Source organism: Hyposmocoma kahamanoa, unplaced genomic scaffold (assembly GCF_003589595.1).
Source record: "Hyposmocoma kahamanoa isolate Upper Pololo Valley unplaced genomic scaffold, ASM358959v1 202, whole genome shotgun sequence".
NCBI lineage: Eukaryota > Metazoa > Arthropoda > Insecta > Lepidoptera > Cosmopterigidae > Hyposmocoma > Hyposmocoma kahamanoa.
In genome coordinates this window covers 6,449,129-6,473,952 of record NW_020653726.1, presented here as the reverse complement: position 1 = coordinate 6,473,952, position 24,824 = coordinate 6,449,129, and the positions used below count along the sequence as shown (strand labels likewise).

Sequence of the window (24,824 nt, the reverse complement as noted above, 5' to 3'; positions counted from 1 at the left end):
ACTGCGCACGTCAACCCGAGACAAAAGCTGACAAGTCTTATGTGCCTGTAATTTCACCAGGACCTTTACCCTTCAAAACCGAAACACAGTAATGCCGACATTACTGCTTGGCGGCAGAAATAGGTAAGGTGGCAGTACTTCCCTGGATGAACTCATTCACAAGCCCTACTGTTACTGTCTTGTGTCTTAACATTATGTGAAATTATAATGCGAAATGCAATTTAAGTTGAGGTTAAACATTAACGCCCATACTAGTTTTATAATAAAACTGTATGACAGACGCGACGTATTCCACCAGATTTACTTTACACATATTATAATACCAAACATTTTACATGGTACAAAGAGGTAATACAAGCAAAAGTATGACAGAGGAAATTAAAACAACAACTTTTTAACTGTGTGTGGTGTATGTGTTTCGTGTGTTTATGTAGTGAGTTCAAGGGTGTGGATAGATGTTGATGTGTGTACGTGGACTTAAAACGAACCCTACGATAGATCTTACAAGTAAATAACTACCCATTTAACCTGTAAAAGTATTTTGTGTGTATATGCATAAATATAAATATTTTCATCATAACGTTTTAACCAAATCTTCCATTTCAAGATAACTGAGTTTCTGCAACCAGTTGTTTAGTGTAACTTTAAGTTTTCTTAACGGAAAAGTACCGAATGTTATAAGTATATATACCTATACAACGCACATAATTATAACTTTTATACAAAAAAACCGACATTAATTTGTGAAATTATATCAATTTGCCATCCCCTAATTTACCACCCTTAGAGGTGACATGTTTTCTTCAAATTTGAATGGAACCACTACTGAGGTACACCCTTTCTAATAAAGAAGAATCATCGAAATCGGTTGATAAATGTCAGAGTAATCGCGTAACATACATGCAAAAAATACATTAAAATTTAGAACTTTCTCCTTTTTTGGAAATCGATAATTTTTAAAAAAGGAAAATGCCATGCAATTTAGATAATAAGTCTGTTCCATGTTGTTTTATGAGATACACTAACCTATTCAAACAGGCAACCTGTAAGCACATTGCGTGGTGTAACGTGGTATGTTTACGTAATGTCATGTCTGCCAAAGTACGTTACGCTGGAATACGGGGCTATGCCGCTAATCCTTTTAGTGGCTAATGAACTGGGCAAGTACTGCGTAACCAGCAACTGCACTCCGCACCCGTATCCCCACCCTCCATCCTACATATCTCGAAATTTCGAACATTCGAGCATATAGGAGTTTTATTTTTAGAGCGTTATAAAAATGAAGGTATTTAATGTATTCAGTTTCCCCAAGATTCAACGTGGAAATTCAAAACTTTAAAAAATGTTGAAAGGTATATTAATACAACTCCGCTATCGTTATAACATTCAGTGTAATATTGACGTTCCTTTCTGACAAATTTTGACGCGTTTATGATTGTTTTTTTATGAAACTAAGTGACGGGACGAAAAAGTCGTGAGCGGTAAGCGACGCATGTCCTTAACAATTGCAATACCACTCAGAGCTTTATATCACAAAGATCTGAGATGCACTGCCACTGTTAGTTGACAAGTCCACTGTGCCTGTAATTTCACCAGCACCTTACCCTTCAAACCAAAAAAGGAGCTCTACTACTTCTAAATTGATAGACTGATTTAAAATATACATTAAATTTCAAGTGATAGGAACTTATAGGAACCCATCACAATTTACATAACCAAATTTGAGAACTGAAAGAACACCTCTTTATAATTTAACTCGTGACAAGCAATGATTGATTTATAGCGTGAATATATTTTAACTGAAATTCGGCTCGCACCTGATACAGTTCGCATAAAAATCTACCGTTAAACTGCTGAGAAATTCACACCAGCCGTGACAAAATTTAATTTACATTCAATCTATTCCGATGAAATCAAGGTTGAGATTCGTTACTTGCGGGTTTAACAAATTCGATTACTTTTCGCGCTAACAAGATTGTCATTTTATTCTAGAGTCAGGTGTTCCACGGAAGTTGGATGACGTCGTTTGCAGGTGTTAAGGCACAATCTGGGAATTTGCCAGGTGCTATGACGTCCAAAGTCTTTTGTACCATTTTATTTTTCTACCATTCTCGAAACTAGAGCCATGTCTTATTGTTTGTTTATTATGAAAAAGTTTTATTTTAAATGTTAGACAATTTTTGTATTTAAGTCTGTTCCTAAAAATTCAACTAGCTATACTGAGTCACTAAACATTTAAAAAAGTACATAATTGAAGCCTTTACAGACTGCAGAAGTATTTTCCGCAAAAAATTGCAAATCAAAAGCTTGTAGAGGTGATTTTCGATTATAGAATAGCATTAACTATAGCATTAAGTACTAACTAAAATCCGGCAACCGCAACGTGGCTTCAAATCCCCTGCTAATGGTTACTAAGGTAACGAAATTTGCACAAGTTTCTCTAAAACTGTATATATAGAGATTCTAAAAGCTTACTAATCATCTACCAAGAAGATTGCACGGCGGGCAAAATGCGAATATGACTCAGGATACGAGGGTTCCGTAGGTTATGTGTCAAGCAATTATTTTTGTAAATGTCCTGACCGTTGTTAAACTAGTGTTTGGAACTTTCTTTATTATTATTATTTACTTTTCCTATACTACATACAATGACTACAATCAATACACACACACACTCACAGTCTCGCGCGCGCACCGATCTGACACGGTTGATTATACCGATGTGTGCGTTTTGAATAAATAAAGTAAAAATGACGGCCGTTATAAAGTGTAATACGTGCAACATTGTAATCGACGAAATGTTATCTTACATACAAAATAAGGTGTCAGTGATGGACGAAGAGACTCTGGTACGAATTTGTAAGTCATCATTTCAGAGTGATGAAATCAAGAAGTCAAAATCACTTCTTTTTGATTCATTGTCGAATCAACGAAAAATCTTGCGTAAAAACAAGGGGAGGGAGGAACGAGACTTGGCGGATATTATCAACTTGTTTAAATCTGCCGAACCCGACGAGATACCAGTCTTTGTGGCTCGACAATTAGAGAGATTACCTCCTGTTACTTTTGATCACCTAGACTGTACGAAACTTCTAAAGGATATAGTACGAATGCAAACTACCATTGACGACATGAAATCGAGTTATGCCACTTTAGATAACTTGAAAGAACTTAAAGCTTAAATTTATTCAAAACAAAAACATTTCGTATATGCCCTCGTCTGCCTTTCATGTGAACAAAAACCGAAGCGCTTTGTTGATGAACAGTGGTCCTATGGGACTTTCTGATATGCATGATTCTTTTCTAAATGAATCCTTTTGTTCTAACCATAACGATAACGAAATAAATAAGAATACACCACAATACCGAAATATAAATATCTCGCGGGTAGATTTGTATCAATCTCAAAACGATACTAGTACGCAGCGATCGTCAACAAACAACGCAACAGGTTCGCAACCTGACTCGGCGCACGCGCAGGCGCCCGTGCCAATAATGAGTCATCCGATCGCTTCGAAAGATGCCCGCGACAATATACCTGTGGAGCGCACGAATGTTTTGCACGTTAATAAATCAAATGTCGGCGTTCATGACGATGGTGAGTGTGAAGGATGGCAACAAGTCACATATCGTAGAAAACGACCTAATTATCGCTTCCTGGGCAAGTCTGGTGTAGCGAATGACAGGGAATGTAATTTCAAAGCGGCCGAGAAGAAAGTATCAGTTTTTATAACAAATATACATAATGACACCACTGAGGAAGACGTAATTAGATACATCTATAATAAAACGAAGGAAAGTGTGTCTTTAGAGAAAATATTTATGAAAAAACAAAAAGGTCACAAGGCTTTTAGGTTCTATGTATCTGAATCGAAGTTGCCGATGTACCTTGATGAAAACCTTTGGCCTCAGGGCATTGTGTTTAGACGTTTTTTGAGTTTTAATAGCAAAAATTCGAACAGGCATCCATCGTCTGACGGCCCAAATGCACACATAAATGGATAGACACACGTACAGTTTCGCGAGCTTCAATTGTAAAAGCGTTAAACGCTCAGTAGACGATATACGAGAGATGTGTAGGTCGTGTGACGTAATAGCCTTACAAGAGACATGGTTGTTGCAGGATGATATACCGTACCTAAGTACTATCCACAGTGATTTCGGATACACAGGTACATCTGCGGTGGACACATCCTCGGGCATTCTTCGTGGGAGACCATATGGTGGCGTTGCTCTACTGTGGAGGAGCAGTGTATTTCAACAAGTGTCAGTGTTGCCATGTGAAAGTGCTCGAGTTTGTGCTATTAAAATAATTACGCAAGATCGACCAGTGATAGTTATGAGCATATACATGCCTACTAACTCTTTGAAAAATCTACCGGATTTTACTGACTGCTTAAGTACGGTGAGCGATATCATAGATGAATATGGGATTGACTCAGTTTTTATGCTAGGTGACTACAATGCTGACATAAATGAATTATTTTTTAATGAACTTAGTATTTTTTGTAATGAACATCTGTTGTCTTGCTACGATGTTGAGTTTCTAGGCAGAGATTCTAGTACGTACACGTACATTAGTGAAGTGCATGGGTCCTGTAGCTGGTTGGATCATTGCTTGGTGACTCGGGCAGCTAGGCAAGCGGTCACTGATATTTATGTCATTTGTGACACTCCTTTTTGGTCTGACCATTTTCCTCTTGTAATTAAATGTAAATTAAATCTTTTAACACCAACAGTACCTGACAATATAAAATCTGACAACAAAAATGTGTTGTGGGGGGATAGAAATGAGGAACAAGTGGCGAAATATTCCGAAGAGTGTCACAAGAGACTTAGACTAATTGATTTTCCTTCCGAATTTATAAATTGTGCGAAAACTTATTGTAATGAACAGGGTCACAAACATGTTCTTGATGGACTATACGCTGACATTGTGTCTGCCCTTCGTGATGCGGCCTCTGTGAGTCGGGGAGGCATTAGTGGGAATGGGATTGGTTTACGTGTAATGGGCTGGAGCAGACACGTCGCCGATGCTCATAGGGCGGCACGGGTTAAGTTCTCCGAATGGATATTGCAAGGCAAACCGCGCTCGGGTGCTTTATATAGCGAAATGTGTGAAAGTAGAAGGGTATTCAAATCACGATTAAAATGGTGCCAAAATCATCAAGACCAAATAAGGATGGATGCCCTAGCGGAGAGACATTCAAAGGGTGATTTTCGAAGTTTCTGGAAGGCTGTAAAGAAAGAGAACTTAAAGCCGGGCCGCCCATTGGGCGTCGACGGTGTGTGTGATCATGGAGAAATTGCAAATATTTTCCGTAGCCATTTCACTGTCAAGTCTCCGTTGGATCTGGTGGAGCGGGTGTTCGATGCTGATGAGCTGAGCGGGACAGTCAACCGTGGAGTCACAGCAAAGGATGTGTTGAATGTTATTAGAAACATGACCAAAGGAAAATCTCCAGGTCACGATGGCCTCAGCATCGAGCACCTGCAGCATGCAGGACCTCATACATGTAGAGTTCTTGCCATGTTTTACTCGTTGTGCGTGAACCACTCCTATTTACCGGCGGATCTAATGAAAACCGTGGTAATACCCATAGTGAAAAATAAGACGGGTGACCTTGCCGATAAAAACAACTATAGGCCCATTTCCCTTGCCACGGTGATTGCCAAAGTGTTTGACGGTGTGCTTAACTCGCAGCTAGAGAAATACGTCATTTTGCACGACAACCAATTTGGTTTTAGACCCAAATTGTCTACAGAAAGTGCTATACTATGTCTTAAGCACACCGTTAGATATTATACGTCTCGTGGAACGCCGGTGTATGGATGTTTCCTCGACTTGTCTAAGGCCTTCGACCTGGTGGACTACAATCTCTTGTGGAATAAACTAGAGAATGTAGGGCTACCTCGCGAACTCATAAACATCTTTAAGTATTGGTATGCACACCAGGTTAACAGCGTCAGATGGGCGGGTGCAGTGTCTGACTCGTGGCTCCAGTGTGGTGTCAGGCAGGGTGGCTTAACCTCTCCGACTTTGTTCAATATTTACATGAACGCGCTGATCGTCGAGCTCAGCGGCCACCATGTCGGCTGCCACATTGATGACGTTTGTGTCAATAACCTTAGCTATGCGGACGATATGGTCTTGTTGAGTGCGTCGGTCTGTGGCCTAAGACAGCTGTTGCGAGTCTGCGAGAGGTATGCCGTTGAGCACGGCCTAAAGTATAACGTCACCAAGAGTCAATTCATGGTCTTCGGGACTGGCGGTGCCAAATTCCCACGAAATGTACCACCCGTATACCTTAATGGTGTCCCTCTGGATAGAGTGGACCATTTCAAGTATTTAGGGCATATGGTAACGGCCGGCCTCGGAGACAGTGATGACATAGAACGTGAGAGGAGAGCCCTGTCTAGGAGAGCAAATATGTTAGCTCGCAGATTTGCGCGAAGTTCAGTCGCAGTAAAGATTACTCTCTTTCGTGCGTATTGTACGTCACTATACACGTGCGCCCTGTGGGCTAACTACTCGCAAAGAGCGTACAGTACGCTCCGTGTACAATTTAATAATGCTTTCAGGGCGCTGGTGGGGCTGACCCGCTCCTGCAGCGCCTCTGGTATGTTTGCGGCGGCACGAACCGATTGCTTTCACGCGACCATGCGCAAAAGATGCACATCACTGGTGCGCAGAGTGCGGGCCAGCCCCAATAGCGTCCTGTCCATGATAGCTGGAAGGCTAGATTGCCCCTATATCCGGCACTGTTGTAATAAGCACGTCCGCTAGACTGCCGGATATGGAGCCAATCGAATAAATCAAATCGAATCAACTGATAATCTTGATGCACTCGTATTGTTTCTCTTATTTGTTTGAGTAGGGATAAAATTTATTTGATTAGCATTAGCGATTGACATAAAATTTTTATAATCTTAATTTAATATAATATAATTTGATTTAGCATATTACACTTTGATTTTTAATGTATTGTAATGACTGATGTAATGTGATGTATAATGTCTATGGGTCTGTGTAATTCGGGCAGAATTAAACGAATTTTATTTTTATTTATTTTTAATATTAGATTTTTCGTCATGAAAATTCTTAATTTTATTTTTCATGAGACCTATAACATTTCTTGGATGGTTGTATGGTTAAGTTATACAGTCATATTCATTATTCTAATGTACGAGAGTATCGTTAGTGTTTTTAAAGTACAACGGGGTGTGGAATTTGAGGATTTTAAACCCTCTTCGAATATTTACAACTACGTTTTAAGATATACAAGACTATCTTCTGTGAGATTCAACATTTCAGACAACATCGAAGTATTACCACAAAAGTTCGTTTTTTTACAATTTGATTCAGTACCCTAAAATTAAATTTAAATTAAATACATAAAACAAATGAGTTTTCTTTTCACAAATAACAAAGTTCTTTTAAGCTTACACTACCTCAATGTTAAAGTTCTTCTAGAAAATTGACCTTAATAAACATGTTTTCAACATCTTTGTCTTCTCCCTCCGTATTGTGCTCCCAACTCTATCTAATAAAACTTTTCCTTTAAACTTTGGTTCTATGAATTGTATTATCAACTTTGTAAGCCTGTGGTTTCCATTTCAGGCGTAATTCAAAGTTGATAGGATTCGCAAACCGACAAACAGATGGATCGTTGTTTAAACCCTCCTGAATTTTGATATTAAATATGTGGCTTATCTGTAATTCGCGCAGTTCCACATATTTATAAACTAGTAGAAAATACGCGCTATAAAATTATACGAGGCATATTAATATGTGAAATATTATACTACAGTAACTCTTTACATTATGTAAGATGTGAATAAAGATGAGCATTATGAAATTGGAAACCTCAAACTAAATTCTAACTTCAATTCAATAACCGCAAACTATGATCCAACTTTAAGGGAAACTTTCGCATTGATTGTAGAAATTTGCGTAGTTTCAGCCGCGACTGGCGAGGACCATTTTCCGAATATTAATGAAACAATTAAACAAATCCCTGATTATTTACTAACGTAATTCGATGAATCAACCGGACCGCACATAAATTGCGAATAAATAAAGAGGCCAAGTCATTAATGAATGTATTCATTTTTTGGACATTTACATTTTCCAATTTTGTAAAGCAAATGTTTACAACAAACACTAATGTAAATATTAATGTAAATACTGTATATTTACTCCTTTTATGAGCTTAATTCAAAATCAACTAGCGTCTGCTGTTGACGCTAATGTTTACGTGGAAATTGCGTTTTCCCTATTGCAATGCTAATGAAATAGAAGTCATAATACAATCGTTGCGACTCCTTTAGTAGTTAATGTTTTACTAGTTCTTTTACTTATTTACTCGTAATTAAATCTAGTTTACTCGAGGCGACCACAAAAATGAAACGAATAAAACTCGATCTACAGTCTTACAGCAGATTGGGCTCAAAATTTGGATTTTAACCATCTTGTTATAATTACCATAACATAGACTTCTTGTCAGAAACATAAAGGGAGTTGTAACTAATAGCCACATTTTCTAAAGTATCCAACTTCAGACAGTTGGCTATAAAACTATCACAAAGGTGTCTCCATAAAAATAAAAAAGTTAGGGGTTATTGGATGAAGGTAAATCGCCCTTAGGAGGGCGAGTTCACAAGTCTCCTTTTAATCAGGATTGTCGGAATGTCCTCAAACAAGTTTTTATTAGGTAGGTTTGTGTAAGGGTAAGTCGTATAAGAGTATAAATTATAAGCACACTACTGGCTATCAATCTCTACCAACGTTATACAAGTTCAGATAATGGTGGGCGTACATTCGATGCCTTAAGATCATCCACCTTTTGTTATGTGTGTTCGTTCAGGGGACATTTGCGCAGGCAGGAACTCCACTCCATCCACTCCAGCCGTTCGCCATATAAATGTGGAAGTGAAATGCTTCGTATGAATCCTTGGAATATCCACAACATAGGAGTGGAACCCCGCCTACGTCTGGTCTTCCGATGATGGAAAGGGGAAGGCGGAATTAAATCGTGCAATTTTCTCACACACTCTCCGTGATATATCCTGTAGAATACTGATAAGCAGACAACTTTACGGTGATGTTGAAGGCTTCAGCAGCTTCGCCTCTACTTATTCCGAGTCACCAATAAGCCTCTTGTCGCGCTTGTCTGTTGAATCCAAGCCAGTTGGTATGTAGCAGAACCATTCTATTGGTGGCAGCAGTACTCCATACACGAGCAAACTTGTGCTTGGTACAGCTGAAGCAACTATCCCGGTGTGAAGTAACTCCTCACCCTGGAAAGGATGCCAAGCTTTTTGGCTGCATTTATGGCCATGGATTCTATGTATCTGCCGAACTTCGAATTGGACGACAGGTCCATCCCAAGTAGCTGGAGACAATCGGCTATCGGTATCAAATCGGTGTCGAGTCAAAGGGTCTCCGTTTTGTGGAGAAAAGAGACGCCTGCGTTTTGGTAGAGTTATTCTCAACTCACACTGGCGCAGAGTCGAAGCGTCGCGACGTCTCATGTTTTTCACCTATAGCATATTCATCTATATTTTCCAATTATTAAGGTACTTTGTGGTTTGCAAATATGGAATCGAGTGGCGACGCGAGTCACTTGGGCGCCGTGAGGCGTCTGACGCCGACCAAACTGTGATCCCGGCGCACTAATGCGAGTGTCGCCGCGCGTCGTCGTGGGTCGCCTGGCGGTGGAGTTGAAAAACAGGACACGACGCGACGCTTCGACTCTGCGCCAGTGTGAGTTGAGCTTTAAATTTAACAAGATTGGCATCGCTCCAATCGAAGACCGCCTTAAGTGTCAAATCCAAACGACTAACCATGGACTCGCGACAAAACTGGATTTCCTCTCCACTGACCCTTGTATTGGTCAAGTACCTATCGACAACTGTGCTGTCATTAGCATACGCGAAGGTATCTGGAATTAACGTATCATTGATATGCAGCAGAAAGAGAGAGAATAGAGAGAGTAGAGTTTAACCATTGTGACGATTTCAAGTGTAATAATGCTTACCTATGAAATAAAGATTATTTTGAGTTTGAGTTTTGAGAGTTGCAGACAGTATGAAATCCTGAGGAACTAGGACTATCTATCGCCCGATGTTCGGAAGACTAACCTTCTAAGACCTGTAAAAGAATTCCAGCTTTATGGTTGAAAGTATTCAGTATTTAAGCACGTACACGATAAATACTAAATTGGCTTAAAAAGTTTCTTAAAATGTCATTCACTAGTTATTCAACAAGAAAGTTATACCGGAATGAATTTTACGGTTCATCGGTTAAAGGTTAGGTTTGTTTAACACTTTTTTCACACTTATCTAATTAGAACCAAATGTCGGTTGTGGGGGAGGTTAGGCATCTTAGGGCATCGACTAGACGGTCTTGCTTGTAAGTGGATGTGAAAACTTGACGCCAAATTATTTTAACTACGGTATAGTACACGATATAATCATTGTATTAAGAGAGGCTAAGTCACAAGGTAATATAACATGTGGTAAAGTTAGACATAAAAAGATTCTTCACAAATCAACACCCATCTGACAATAGTACAAAAGAGTCTTTTACGTTTGCAAAAGTAAAAAAATGTTCACTGACCCAAGAAGACAAAAGACAAAAACCGACCCAACAAATTTAACATTACAGGGGACTGAACAAGCTAACAAACGACTAATAACCTCCTTTTTTGGATTGTGAAAAAAACATGGCCATTTCAATATCAACTCAATGATGTGCATTTTGACGCACTATGATACACCCCAACTCCCGGGACATAATAACTAACTCTATTTACGTCACTTAAATATTTCTATTTGTGGAAGAGTTTTCTATGCAGAGCCCGTTTGAAAAGGCACCGTCGCTCTACCATTTCTACTGCAGAACAGCCATATTGTGTTCCAGATTGAAGCGTAAAGGGGAAAAACGACTTGAAATTTTAAGTGCCATGGCCATGGCCATTTTTACTAAGTAACGCGCTTGTCTCGTTACTATAAAAATATTACAGAAATAAATTTAAGTCAATTATGTGTAATCTTAAGTACATCTTATACCAATGCTTGCAATACAAAAGATCAAAAAAATGTGTTAAGAGTGTCTTATCAACTTAAACATTGGTTTAAAACGTACTTAACTTTAGTGCAAATGAACATTTGTCTTGTCAGTGTTATAGAATTGAATTTAAATCTTAATTATAAAGGTGAGCGTCCGTAAATGAATCCGTCCATCTTATATTGTAACGTATTAAAAATGTTGTTTTAGCTGAATTGGTATTTTCAGCTCTCATTCAGTATTAATTGTAAATATTGAGTTGCACCTTGTTTACAAGAGTTGAAGTTACTTCTGAGTTTAGACAAGGAACTACACAATAAAAGTCTCGTTGGTTCTTTTAAAAAGGCTGTCAAACACCAACAACTTATTGCGATCAATCAGGGTCATTTTACGAAATTCGTGAAATTATTGCGAGTTCTATAGCTTATGTTTAGCAGACAAATTACTTCTATACTAATGTATGTACATCTCAATGAACAACAAATTAAGTAATTCGTCTTTTCTAATGCTTGTAATCAAAATCTCGTCTGAGATTAATTAAGGACACCTTAATTTGGAATTTCATTTTAAATAAACTTTATAAGACAAACTCACAAGGACTTGGAATCTTAATTGTCACAGTGCACGATGTTTGTTTTGAAAATCTTTCTTTTTTTGTAGACTAGTCTTCAAAGGATTGCACAAAAATCAAAGACTACAAAAATTAAAACTATTTACATAGTAGGTATTAAATTATAGGAGCCTTTATCAGCAGATTCATTTTGCATACAATACATAGAATTGGAATAGATAATAAACATTTGAAAACATAATATTCCTTTTCGCAAAATATTTTGTATGCAGCAGAACACTACGATTGCGAAATGTGGACAATGATGCAAGGAATGTTTTACGATGATGATTACGCAGGTGGATGGAAAGAACTAGTTGAACAAAAAGACGTAATGAGAATGTAGGGAAGTAAAAAGTTCTTAGTTGAAAATTAAAGAGAAAATATAACGACTTCAATAGAAACTTGATCGAAGGTAAAGTTGATTTAAAAGGAAAATGTATTATGATAGTGAGGCCACCGTCAGGGAAATGAAAGAAAAATCTTTGAAGGGGACATAATGATGTTTACATCACTGGCAGGGAGCTAGCTGTAATTTTAAGAAAACATACTTACAAAATTAATGCTAATGCAATATTAGTTCTTTGTTCTACGTGTTATTGTATACTTTTTGTGCCGCTGGGTATAATTATTTATGTTTAATTACCCACCAGTCCCTTCACGACTCTGATATTAGCCATGGCAGTAACTGGGTGTGGTGTAGTAGCCCAATCTGGGTGTTTTTTGATAAGCACTGGTAAACGCGAATGTTTTGTTTTGACACCTTTGAGCACATCTCACTCTTTTTCACTGTGTTACTTTATTAGTTATTAACGTTTTTATTATAAATGAGAAACATGGTGTTTCAGGTAAATAGACAAAATAATTTTTTTTTTGTCTTTTTAGTTGGGGCTTTGAAATATGGCTTCAATTATATGCACCAGCACCAGTGTTAGAGAAACCATTGTAATATTATTATAAGTTTTCTTATGAGCACATCTCACTCTCTTTCGTTGGCTCTGTTACTTTATTAATTATTAATGCTTTTAATATAAGCGAGTAACCTGGTGTTTTAGGTAAAGACACAGTGTATCAATGTTTTATTGTCCTTTTAATTGGAGCTTTGAAATACGGCTTCAATTATCTACACCAGCACTAGTGTTAGAGAAAGCATTGTTATATTATTATAAGTATTCTGTATTCAATTAATGACATTAATGCGTTAGTATGTAAATACATGTACGTGAAGGTAATTAATAGACTATTCAATAATTTGATGATTTAAAAATTGAACAATATTTTCGTTATATTTATGTGAGTCACGCTTGTCAACAATTATTTGTTTCGTTCGTTTAATTGATTTAGTGGTGACATAAACGAAAACCAGACAATTCTCTTATCATTTACAACTATTTGCTAATAAATAACTTTTTTATGATGCCAATTGTCGAGACTAATAAGTCGCGAGCCTGGTAGTAAGCGACACGCTGTCCATAGCAGTCGCAGTGCCACTCAGAGTTTTAAATCGCAAAGATTTGTGGGAGATATAAGTTGACAAGCCCAATGTGCCTATAATTTCACCTGCACTGCACACCTTTCACAACCGGAACGTTATATCGTGAGCATTTACTGCTTTGCGGCAGAAATAGGTAAGGCATTCGGTCACAAGGAGCTTTACTGCTACTAAATGAAAATTATTTTTATTTTGATAACATACAGGTAAGGTAAAAAAGACAATAAAAGCTTAGATACTAGAACGTAAAACTAGGATTTTTAAATTATACGAATAAAAATTGGGTCCCCGCGAAAAGGTGCCCAAGATGCTAGCAGCGTTCCCCCTTTGTATTGTTATGCTAATGCGTTGGGCAAGGTAGCTGCCGGCCCTTGGGTTTCCCAGACAGTCTATTAATTTTTGATAACCTTTGAAGTGCATCGACGAAATTTTTTGTACCGTAGTATATAATTTTAGGTAAATTATTTTGTCAATGTTTTTACTTTCAGGGTTGCATTTGTACGTGATACAAATCATTCGTATCAACCTCTTGGTTATGCGGAAAGGCACTATGACCTGTGTGAGCGAATCCGCACAGAGACCATCTAAGTCAAGTCAGTCTGCTATGAACAGTGAAGAGATGTGTGTTCGACAGATTTACCTGTTTGCAGCATCAGATCACGCTTACCATATTATTATTATGTCGTCGGATTGCCATAGTATACAACCTGAGACATAAGTTGACAAATCCCATGTGCCTGTAATTTCACCAGTACCCTTATCCTTCAAAATCGTAACGCTGTAATGCTGACATTACGCTTCAAATTGTCACTTGAAATTATGAAAAAAAAAATAGTAAAATACATGTTCATTTAAGACAGAGATTCCAACACTAACTGGAAAAGACCTGATGGATCATTCACACATGGGTGAAACCATCCCGATTATATCTAGGGTCGGCGGACTAAAGCACATAAGTCAAAATCCAACATCATTAATTTAAATTAATACATCTACTGGCTAAAGAACATAAGTCAAATTCATTTGTTACTTCATAAATTTGTAACTTTTTTCTAGAGATTTTCAAATTTATCATTCTTTTCACATCTTCCGACACTATAAACAACACAGAAAATATATAATTATATATTAACTATTGAAATACTTTTTTGACTTATTTTTTTATTTTTGTGACTTATGGCGCCGGCTCTAGATAATTAGCCATCAAATACAGAAAACCGCTTTGAGATCAGTCGATCTTGATCGATCGAGTTGCTACTGATCTCTTCCGGTTCTCAAGAGGCTAGTGCCTCCGTGGAGCCGCCCCGGATTCACGTACAGTACCCTCCTATTTTCCAGATGGATACCGGAACTGTAGGCATGCTCACTTTACGATACCACAGACAGTCCAATATCTTTCTACAAAAGTTTGTTTATTCTGCCTCTCCCTATCAACCTCTTTTGGTTATGCGGGAAGGGCACTATGACGTGTGCGAGCGAACCCACACATGGACTATCAAGGTCAGGTCGTAAGCCCGGATCAGCAGGTTTGCACGGACTTCATCCGGTTCTCTGTAAGGCTAGTGCCTTAGGTGAGCCGCCCTGGTACACGTACAGCACCCTCACTATTTTCTATATAGGTACCGGAGCTGTAGACACGTCCCGTTGCGCTCCGCAAACGGTTCCCTCCACTGAGCCGCGGACTCTAAGTCGACTACCAAATTTCTACTGTAGTCTCTGTCTCTGCCTATTTTCCAGATAGGTACTGGAGCTGTAGGCATGCTCAGTTTACGGTACCACACACCGACATACTACTACTTTTTGAGCAGCCTTGTGAAAAAGTCGTCCAGAGAATTACTGCCACCTTACTTATTTCTGCCGCCAAGCAGTAATGTGATCATTATGTAAGGGTGTTGGTAAAGTACAGGCACAAGGGACTTGCCAACTTATGTCTTAAGGTGCAGTGGTAGAGCCCCTGAGACCTTTGCGATTTAAAACTCTGAGCGGCGGCTCTATGGGCATTACTGCAGTCCGGCTTTGAAGGGTAGTGGCCCTCAGATCTTTGCGTTTTAAAACTCTGAGTGACTCTGCAAGTGGTAAGGACAGGCGTGTCGCTTACCATCAGACGACTTGTTCGTCCGTTACTCGATATCATAAAAAAAATATATTACACATACACAGACAACGGCTTCAAACTTAAAACTCCCGCCTTTTGCATCGGGGTTAAAAAATGGCTAATGATACCACATGTTGCATATTTACTAACCATTATAGTTAAAAATAGTTAGTAAAATCTCTTTCGTTATTTTTCGGTCAGATTTTAAAGACATTTCACGTCACGGATTATTTTTTTACGAAAAGCTGTAAGGTAGGTTGACTATGAAATGTAACAAATAAATGGAAGAATAATTCGAAGAAATATTTTTGCTTTCAACTTTCATAATTTTCCTTAAAAATACTAAAACACTTATTTATCTTTGATTTCACCACCATTATTATTACCACCATTATTATTATTTTACATTTATTTATTTATTTCACTATCACACACTAAAGTTTGCAATTGATGAAATGGATAAGTGACACCTGTATATTATTAATTAAACGATGTATAACAAATAGATTCATTCAAAACACACATAAAATAAATGATTACCTTAATTGGCTATTTTAACTTTAGATGCTAAATTACAGTAGGTTACATAAATAACTAAGTTATCGAAACGGCTCAGCTCAGCAGCGCAGCAATTGAAAAAATACGAATATTTCCGGCCATATAAATCGCTAGATTGGCTTATTTCCGCTACTTTCATAATTTAACGACATACTGCATTTTGCTTTGGGGTAACGCCGCCGATATTAACAGAATCTTTGTCCTGAGCAATTTACAATCTGGGCTCCAGAGACCATTCTTACAGTAACGTCTTTTCTCGTTTTACAAATGTACTGTACATTTTAAAAAATGTAACTGTTGTAGAAGAATATGTTTATAAGAAAAATAATGATAGACATAACGTTAATGCGAGGAATAAAAATGAAACTGACAGTTCTTGCCAGTCGTTTTTACAAAATCTCAAATTCATCATTAAGATTTCGGATGTTATTCAAAATACGCCATTTACGAGGTTTAAAACTATAGTAAATAAAAAACTTTATACTAAACGTACAGACAACGGCACACCAGTGTAGTCTGGTCATTTTTGTTCGAAAATCGCCTCCAGTACAACGGAACAAGATACGTCAATGTGTAGCTTGATGGGCTGACGTGTGCACAGTTTCTGTGTACTTGAATGATAAAAATCATTAGCTCTTGTAGGTTATCTCGGTATTTGAAATAAATATTTTAAATTATAAATCAAGCTAGCCCTAGTGTTTTTCACTCATTCTTCTCAGGGGAACGTGCCTTACGAATAAGTATTAGAGTTTAATCAATATGACGATATCAAGTGTAATTTGCTTATTTATGAAATAAAGATATATTTTAACAAATATGCAATATTGTGTATTTAAGGGTATTAAATATTTCAAAAATGTTAAATATTTTTTTTACTACATTTTGCTATCAAACTTTTTGGCATCGTTTCTCCCACTCACCTCGTTAAATATCATTCTGTTTGTAGGTCGTGCTAACATCATTCCCGCGTATTTTCAAGTCAGTAATGTATTTTCCCACAAACCAATTATACACTAAACTTTATAATAACACATCCACACAGAACTTTCGAAAACTACTTTTTAAGTATTTTTTTCAATTTCCATCACTAAATTTTCTAATTTTAATTGTTGATTAGTATAACGTCATTTAGCGATTTTATGCGAAATTTTGTGAAGACAAGCGCACGTGAGACTTCGTACTGCAGCATTCAAAGACTGAGTTTCCGCCCGCCGAAACAGGCAAAGGGTGGCGAGGGCACCCGAGTGGTGACGAAATTTCCCGATTGGTGAAACCCACTCGATGAAGTGGCAAGTTTTTACGAGTACCCACCGTAGACGAGGACGGTCGTCCGTGACAAATATGAAACGATTGTTTGACACCTGTTCTTGATTATCTTCTTTTGTTTCCTAATAATAGAGGCGTTGTTTTTGAAACAATGAAGTCCGTCGCTGTGAAAAATTGATTCGCAATGACTTTTGGTATATAAAAAAAAAAGAAATACACGTAGGGTGTGTACTTATTTTTTTAATACACGCTCGTCATGGAAATTCTATTCTGTATTTATTCTATTATGTATTTGAAGTTCAGTTTTGTAAAACGTGAGTAAATTAAAATGTGAATGAATTCAAAAATTGCCTTTGCAATAGTAAATAAAATTAAATTGCTACGTTAACAGATATACCTGCAATTTAACTGTACGTACGAATAACACTGTATATTTAGGTAAACTAGGCTATCTACTCCCTTCAAATCGGCTGTAAATGTTTCCGCTAACAAAGACTATTTATAATTATAACAAACTAGTGGAGTAATTTGACCAAAAATAATTGAATATCAATTCCATAAAAATTTAAAAGACTATTTGCTTATATTATTAACATTTACACAGCAGCAGCTCTTATGCAAAGGCAGGCTAAATGTACTAGAAATTCTACCAGTACCCTTTTATAGGTAAAAGTTGGAATGACAGTAAGCAATTAAACGCTCTTGGTTGAACAACAAGAAAACAACGCCCTGTTTGCCGTCACTCGATCGCAAGGAAATAATGAAGCTGAAAAAGGAAACTTTGTAAAAATTTTACTAACCTACTATGGATAATTTAAGTCCGAAATAAAGAAAATTTATTATTATTTATTATTATTATTATTATTAAAAATATAAATACTTGTCTAAAACCGTTGGCTACTCGTAGCGAAAGCGATGGAGCACTTGGTTATTTCGATCGTAGCAATATTCGCAGTTTGATACATTTCCACACTATTGTAAAATTCGTTGCTACAATGCATGACTGTGGACAATATAATTTATTATCATCGAGCTTATATAGTCGGAGGTTTGTAAAATGGGCGAAAGCGCCATTTGGAAAAAAAGTTCAGCGAGCACGAGCATGACCATGTTTTAGTTCTTCGCTACTATTTTAAAATACTTGCGTCCTGTTTTAAATTCAATTTTAAAACTTAAACTTAATTAAAGCCAAAACTGAATTTCAAAACAGGGCATAAATATTTAAAAACAGTCGTTAAAACATACTCCCCTGAAAAAATTTTCAAAAGGGCGCTTTCGCACTTTTTAAAAAACACTATAAACCGATGTTTAATTGGTTCGTTAGAGTAATTTTAATGTAATAGAAATGCTTTGATTATCTGTAATTACGGACGAAGAAATAAAATAATTGACACAATACTACTTCACAGCTTATTTCTATAAGCTAGCAATACAGCAACAGTATTTACGACGCTCAATTTATAAAACTTTTAATTACAAGAGCGAGCGCACAAACTCTAATAGTTTGAGAACAAAAACATTTAACAATATCGTTGTTCTCAATACCTAGGAACACGAAACGCGAGTTATTAAACCGGCGGCGCAGGCAGCGGTGCGCCCGAGTCGCAATAAAAACGGAATCTCCTATTATGAGAGCACTCGTAAGTGTAACTATAACATTACTGTACTGCATCCATGCAGTGCACCTAACAGACAGTAAAGCTGGATTTTATACTGTATCCACTAAAAATATCTATCCACCTGGGAGCGATTCGCTTAGGAGAAAGCAGGTCACATTCTTCATGCTGATCTATTGCACCTAGGAGAAGGAATTTAAATTCAAATTCAAATTCAAAATAATCTTTATTTCATAGGTAAGCATTATTACACTTGAAATCGTCACCATGGTTAAACTCTACCGCTCATTCGTAAGGCAGATTCCCCTGAGAAGAATGAGCAAGAAACTCTAGGGGTTGCTCTTTGTAAATAACATTTACAATATTTTTTTTTATTTGAAACATCAGTGATCGAGACTACCTCCATGAGCTAAACGGGTTACTACCACGGATTTTTGTCATCCAAGTACGCAGAAGTTGTATAATAACCTTTAGTATAAAGTTTTTGTTTCACTATAGTTTTAAACCTCGTGAAAGGCAAATTTTGTATATCTACCGGAATCTTGTTATAAAAGCGTATACATTGCCCCTTAAATGATTTTTTGACTTTGTGAAGACGACTATCAAGAAAAGCTAGTTTATTTCTATTCCTCGTATTAATGTTATGTCTGTGACTATTTTTCATAAAGAAATTACTATTCCTTTTAACATAAATTAGATTTTCATAAATGTACTGTGAGGCTAGTGTATGGATGTTAATTTTCTTAAACTTATCTCTCAAATATACTTTGGGGCCCAGATTGTAAATTGCCCTAACTGCACGTTTCTGCAGGACAAAGATTCTATTGGTATCGGCGGCATTACCCAAAGTAAAATGCCGTATGTCATTAGACTGTAAAAGTAGCTGAAGTAAACCAATCTAGCGGTTTCGACATCTGAAAGTTTCCTTATTTTTTTAATCGCGTACACTGCAGAGCTGAGCCGTTTTGATAACTTACTTATATGGGGACCCCATTGCAATTTAGCATCTAACGTTATACCTAGAAATACAACTGTATCCACAAGATTCAATTTTTCGTTTCTAACTACAATGTTTGTAACCATCTCTCTAACATTAGGTAATATAAATTTCACACAATTTGTTTTTTTCTCATTAAGAAGTAGGTTATTAACAGCAAACCAATCAACTACTTTAGATATAGCATTGTTCACATCGTCGTAGGAACATTGGTGCCTTTTAACTTTAAATAATAAGGAAGTATCATCAGCAAACAATACTATCTCATGTTTTATACCCTCCATAAGGCTAGGTAAGTCATTAATATAAACTAAAAACAAAAATGGGCCTAGAATTGAACCTTGAGGGACACCCATGCTAATTGCAGATCCTGATGATCTCGTACCGTTAACATCGACCCTCTGTACCCTACCACGCAAATACAATTTAAGAAGGTCGAGATCACGTCCCGCCACACCATAATGTCGAAGTTTCCTGACCAGTGTATAATGGTGCACACAATCAAAAGCTTTGGAAAGGTCACAGAATACACCAATAGCATCATGTGAGACTTCCCATGCATCAAATATATGATTAATCAACTCGACACCAGCGTCGGTTGTAGAGCGACCCCGAGTGAATTTAGAATAATTTTTTCAAATATTTTACTGAGAGTTGGTAGTATTGATATAGGTCTGAAATAGGTGGGGTCAGAAATACAACCAGATTTGAAAAGTGGAATAACTTTACTTTGCTTCATGAGGTCTGGAAAGACACCATCATCAACACATTTATTAAAGACACAGGCTAAGTAAGGCGCAATACAATCAACTATAGAACTAATTACTCTGAACTTAACAAAATAAAAGCCTATCAAACGCTTATAGGGTTCAAATATTCACACTCCTAGCCCTACACTAGGATAACCCTGTGTCGCGGGTGCCATGGAACACGCACATAGACAAACAAACTAACGAGCGATAATAAATGTAATCCATACGAACATTTCTCCCGACCCGGGAATCGAACCCGAGACCTCTGCGTGACAGACTAGAATGTAACCGGACATATTGAGATCCTGTTCTCACTCTAAAAATAAATAAGAAATTATTACCTAATATTATTTCTGCATAATGTAGTAGAAGATGTACTTCGATCACCGAATGTACTGTGAAACCACTATATGAAGTGATCCAACTGCTGACAAACCATAATTCATTACAGAGCACCTGCTAGGTCTCTATTCAAACCTTTATCTACGGTGTGAAATTGGAATCGTACCGAAGACAGATTGCATGATTATTTTCTTTGGGATAAAATCGCTCGCTTCGCGTTTGCGCTTCAAGTGTTTGCTTTGAACATTTTGAAGCTTTTTTCCGTATAATTTTTCGGATTCTTTATTTTTAAGGCGATAGATAAACAAGTGTACCTATTTGAAATTATATTGAAATTTTTAAAAACCTAAAATTTAACATAGTGATTTTCAGGTCTTGTGACGGCGAGGTTGCGTAAATATAAAAAATATGAAATTTTACATGAATCCCATTACGAATTAGTAACGAGTGTCTTCAGTTGTGAGTGATGGATGACACCAGAATTGAAGTTACAATTAAATCGTATTTAGGGCAAAATTCTCTTTGAATTTAGCTTTTAATATTTAGTTTATTAACAGTGGACCGGTATAGGTATGTTGATTCCGCAATAAAGGTATTTTTATAATGTTTTCGTTTCACGAGTATAGAGCATACCTCATCCGTTTGGCCAAATTATATATGCTTACATTTTCAATTGTATATTTTTTCTTTACTTTAAAAGGAATATGTTTATCAGATCTGACCCGTTTCAACTGATATGCAAAATTACACGATACGTCCTCTTGATAGGAGACCTCAAATCTTTTTAAACAAACTCGAGCCGGCTAAATCTTTTGTGGAATTTCGACTTAGTTAATTCTGTTTAGTTCGCTTTTTGTGTATCATTACCGCGTTTATCCTTATTAGTGTTGTGACAAGATCAAAATAAGCTTGTTTAATGTCGCTATATTAAACACCACTATATCACTTTGTATATTTAATCATTACATTTTTTAATTATATGCAAAACTCAGTGAAGTTAGAGACCGAATATTTTCGACTGCTGATAGATAAAGAGAGCTAAGTGCACCTAAAGCGTTTACACACGATGACTTTTAGCAGCGATGCAACTGCGATGGAAGATGGAGATGGAGGCAGATGCTAATCGTCTATCTTTATACGAGCGCGCGACTTTAAGCAGCTATGCAAACGCGATACAATCGCAATACACGTTTTAACTTAATTAGCTAATTTATTTATTTAATGTATTTATTAATTCCACATTTAAATTTACAATTAACAAAACAAAATAATGTGCATAAACCTATACAGATTTTTCGTGCATAATGATTCAACATAAGAAATTGTGTCGATGCATTCGAGCGTTTGCATCGATGCAGTCGCGCGTTTGAATCGATGCAATCGCCTGTAAATTGCAAGTGTAGCGACGCAATCGCGCGTTTTACGAACGCGCGTTGCCAAATGTCGCCGTGTGTAACCACTTTTAGGTCGAAAATAAGTTATATCTAGGTACACTAAACGAAAACTAGAATGAACCCTGTGACAGTTCATTTGACGTTTGAAAAGGTATGAGGTAAAGTCGATAGATTTTTAGTGTATTTGAATTTTTAAGCAAAAGTTCTGTATTACAGTTTTATTTTTCTGACATATTCTGAACGATTCTGATATATAGATGTGTGATCTGTTTTGTATTATGTTAAAGGCACAAAACACAGAACTATAATTCAAATGCAATGTCAATAGATATTTTAGAAAAATTCAAAAACCTTTATCATACATATTATCATTATTTACATGTTTCAAAAAAGTAATAACACTGACATATTAATTCATTGCCTACGATTAAAAGTCATACTTTAAGAATGAATACCAACTACGCAATATACATTTATTTATTAAATTATCGATATAACTCATCTCTAGCAAATGCAGTGTGATGAAGTAACCTTTGCACGTTGTGGCAACAAATTAATTAATTTTTGGAAAAAAAAAATTCTGCTTATTTCTTACCAATAAACATTGATTTAGTGTTATTTTTACTTTAATTTAATGTAAATAAAGGCTATTCATTTAAAAGCAAAGCTTATAAAAATAGTGTGTGACATATGTAAATTAATGCACTTCGTTATAAGGTTATATTGTGCAGGTTTTTATGAACTGTCCTTAGAGGATGAAAAAAAATAAAAGAAAGGAGCTGCCCTAAATAAGGAATGAACGTTCATGTACCTAAACAAAAATTGAACGAACAAATGGCGGAATTATTTAGTGTCGTACTTTGATCTATCGATAAGCCATTATCGACATGCAAACATTTAATTAAAGTAGATCAATATTCCATTTGGGAATATTTTAGGTTGAATGGGAATATCCGGGAATGTCACATGAAATTTTGAATTTATTGTTTTGTATTTACAAATACTCAAATATTACGAAAAGTGCACTCAATTTGCACAGAAAAAATGTAATTCGAGAGCATATAAAAAAAGAGAAAACTGAAATATAAATCTGGAGAACTGCTATACATTTCCAACCTCAAGATTCATATTTTCATAGAGAAATTTTCAAACAGTTTCCAAATAGTGTAAGCTTTAGTAGTTTGTATTTATGCATTGGTATACAATTAATATCAGTGACTGAGTTAAGTGAATATTTAATGCTTCCATTTAATTTTGGAAATAGATGATAAATAATATTATAATAAATAAAATCATTATCATACGCTTATTTGCTTAAAACATGGTATAACAGGAGATGTAACAAGAGACAGCGTTAGTATAAACATGTTTCGCATATATTAAATAATACGCAAATGTCTGACTATACAATTTCAATTGACTACTATTGGCCAAGCCCTTTGATTTGTGCAGAAAAATCGACACTTCTCCGAAGTGAGACAAGTACTCACAAGTGACTGCGAGTTGCGACAAGCCACGTCAAACGAGCTCTATACACGTTAGCGCTCTCCTTCACTCGGTCAGCTAGGCGAGTGACACCGAACGATGGCAAGGCAAGGCACGGCAAATAGGCTGTCTATGCGTTGATACTGGCCTTCACTCGGTAACGTTAGACCAGCATGGTCATTGTATTGCTGGCTTTATAAAATAAGAATTTTTAGTAGTTAGAGTTGTTAGTGGGAAAAAATCGGAAACGAGTGGATAATTTTGTTTTCAGGAACTGAGAATGTCTAGTAAATAAGTCTTGTTTATTCTAAATTAAATATAAAATTATTTACCAATAAACCTAATAATGGAATTGCATTATCATGTAATCTAGTTACATTCAAAATTATGTTAAAATTTGACTCTGCAAAATGAAGCGAATAAATGAAGATGGTCTTTGATTCAATGTTTTATTCGGCACTCCTATGATTTCCAACCATTCTTTTTTCTTTTTGATTTGTAGGTAAACTTGAAATATTAAAAATAATAATAATAAAGTAATAAAAACCTCGTAGTGAATTATTTTAATAACAGAATATCGATAATATGTACACTTCCAAGAACAACACTATCTCAAAATAATCGTTCACAACAATCATCAAAATATACAAACAAACATGCAATCTGAAGAAACCAACGTAAAATTTAGCAAGATTTATGAATAAACTACTTAAATATGTCTAATTATATGAGATATTTGGGCTTTTGTGTGATTTATAGACAAAAAAATAACACGTGTCTGTACAATGTTACATTGGGTCGATTTTAGCTTTTTCTAATGCTACATTCCGTAATGCTGTAGCGACGAATTTTTATTAATACTTAATTGTTCTCACTGTCAATATTTTTGTCTATTTTATTACAATACATGCGAATAATTCAATAAAACACTTGAAAAAACATTTGTTTTGACATTTGATGTACTTCCCTTTGACAACCGTATCATGTACCCCATGTACTGCGAAATGGACACGGTTGGCATTTAAGATGACGTTACGTATTTTCGATTCCCGTGTTTGACACAGACCAATGTAATGCTATCTCTTTTGGCTTAAGACGGCACGCAATAGTTAAACAAAGACAATAACATGTTTATGTTTTGAACAT

The 24,824-nt window shown here is 36.3% G+C and overlaps 1 protein-coding gene across 1 annotated transcript; it reads left to right on the top strand.

Moving 5' to 3' along the window:
• Positions 1-2,750: 2,750 nt before the first annotated feature.
• On the top strand, positions 2,751-6,714 carry LOC113227094. The gene is made up of 4 exons (XM_026459967.1): positions 2,751-2,859; positions 3,392-3,598; positions 4,740-6,466; positions 6,583-6,714. The coding sequence occupies exons 1-4, from the start codon at positions 2,751-2,753 to the stop codon at positions 6,712-6,714; spliced, it is 2,175 nt and encodes a 724-aa protein (XP_026315752.1).
• The last annotated feature ends 18,110 nt before the right edge of the window (positions 6,715-24,824 follow it).

Bases quoted from the DNA above. Each gene is read 5' to 3' on its own strand.
- LOC113227094 (XM_026459967.1), top strand. From the start codon at position 2,751: ATGACGGCCGTTATAAAGTGTAATACGTGCAACATTGTAATCGACGAA. The intron at 2,860-3,391 runs GTAAGTCATCAT...TCTCGCGGGTAG, and splicing joins AGAGACTCTGGTACGAATTT to ATTTGTATCAATCTCAAAAC. The intron at 3,599-4,739 runs GTGAGTGTGAAG...TAACACCAACAG, and splicing joins TGTCGGCGTTCATGACGATG to TACCTGACAATATAAAATCT.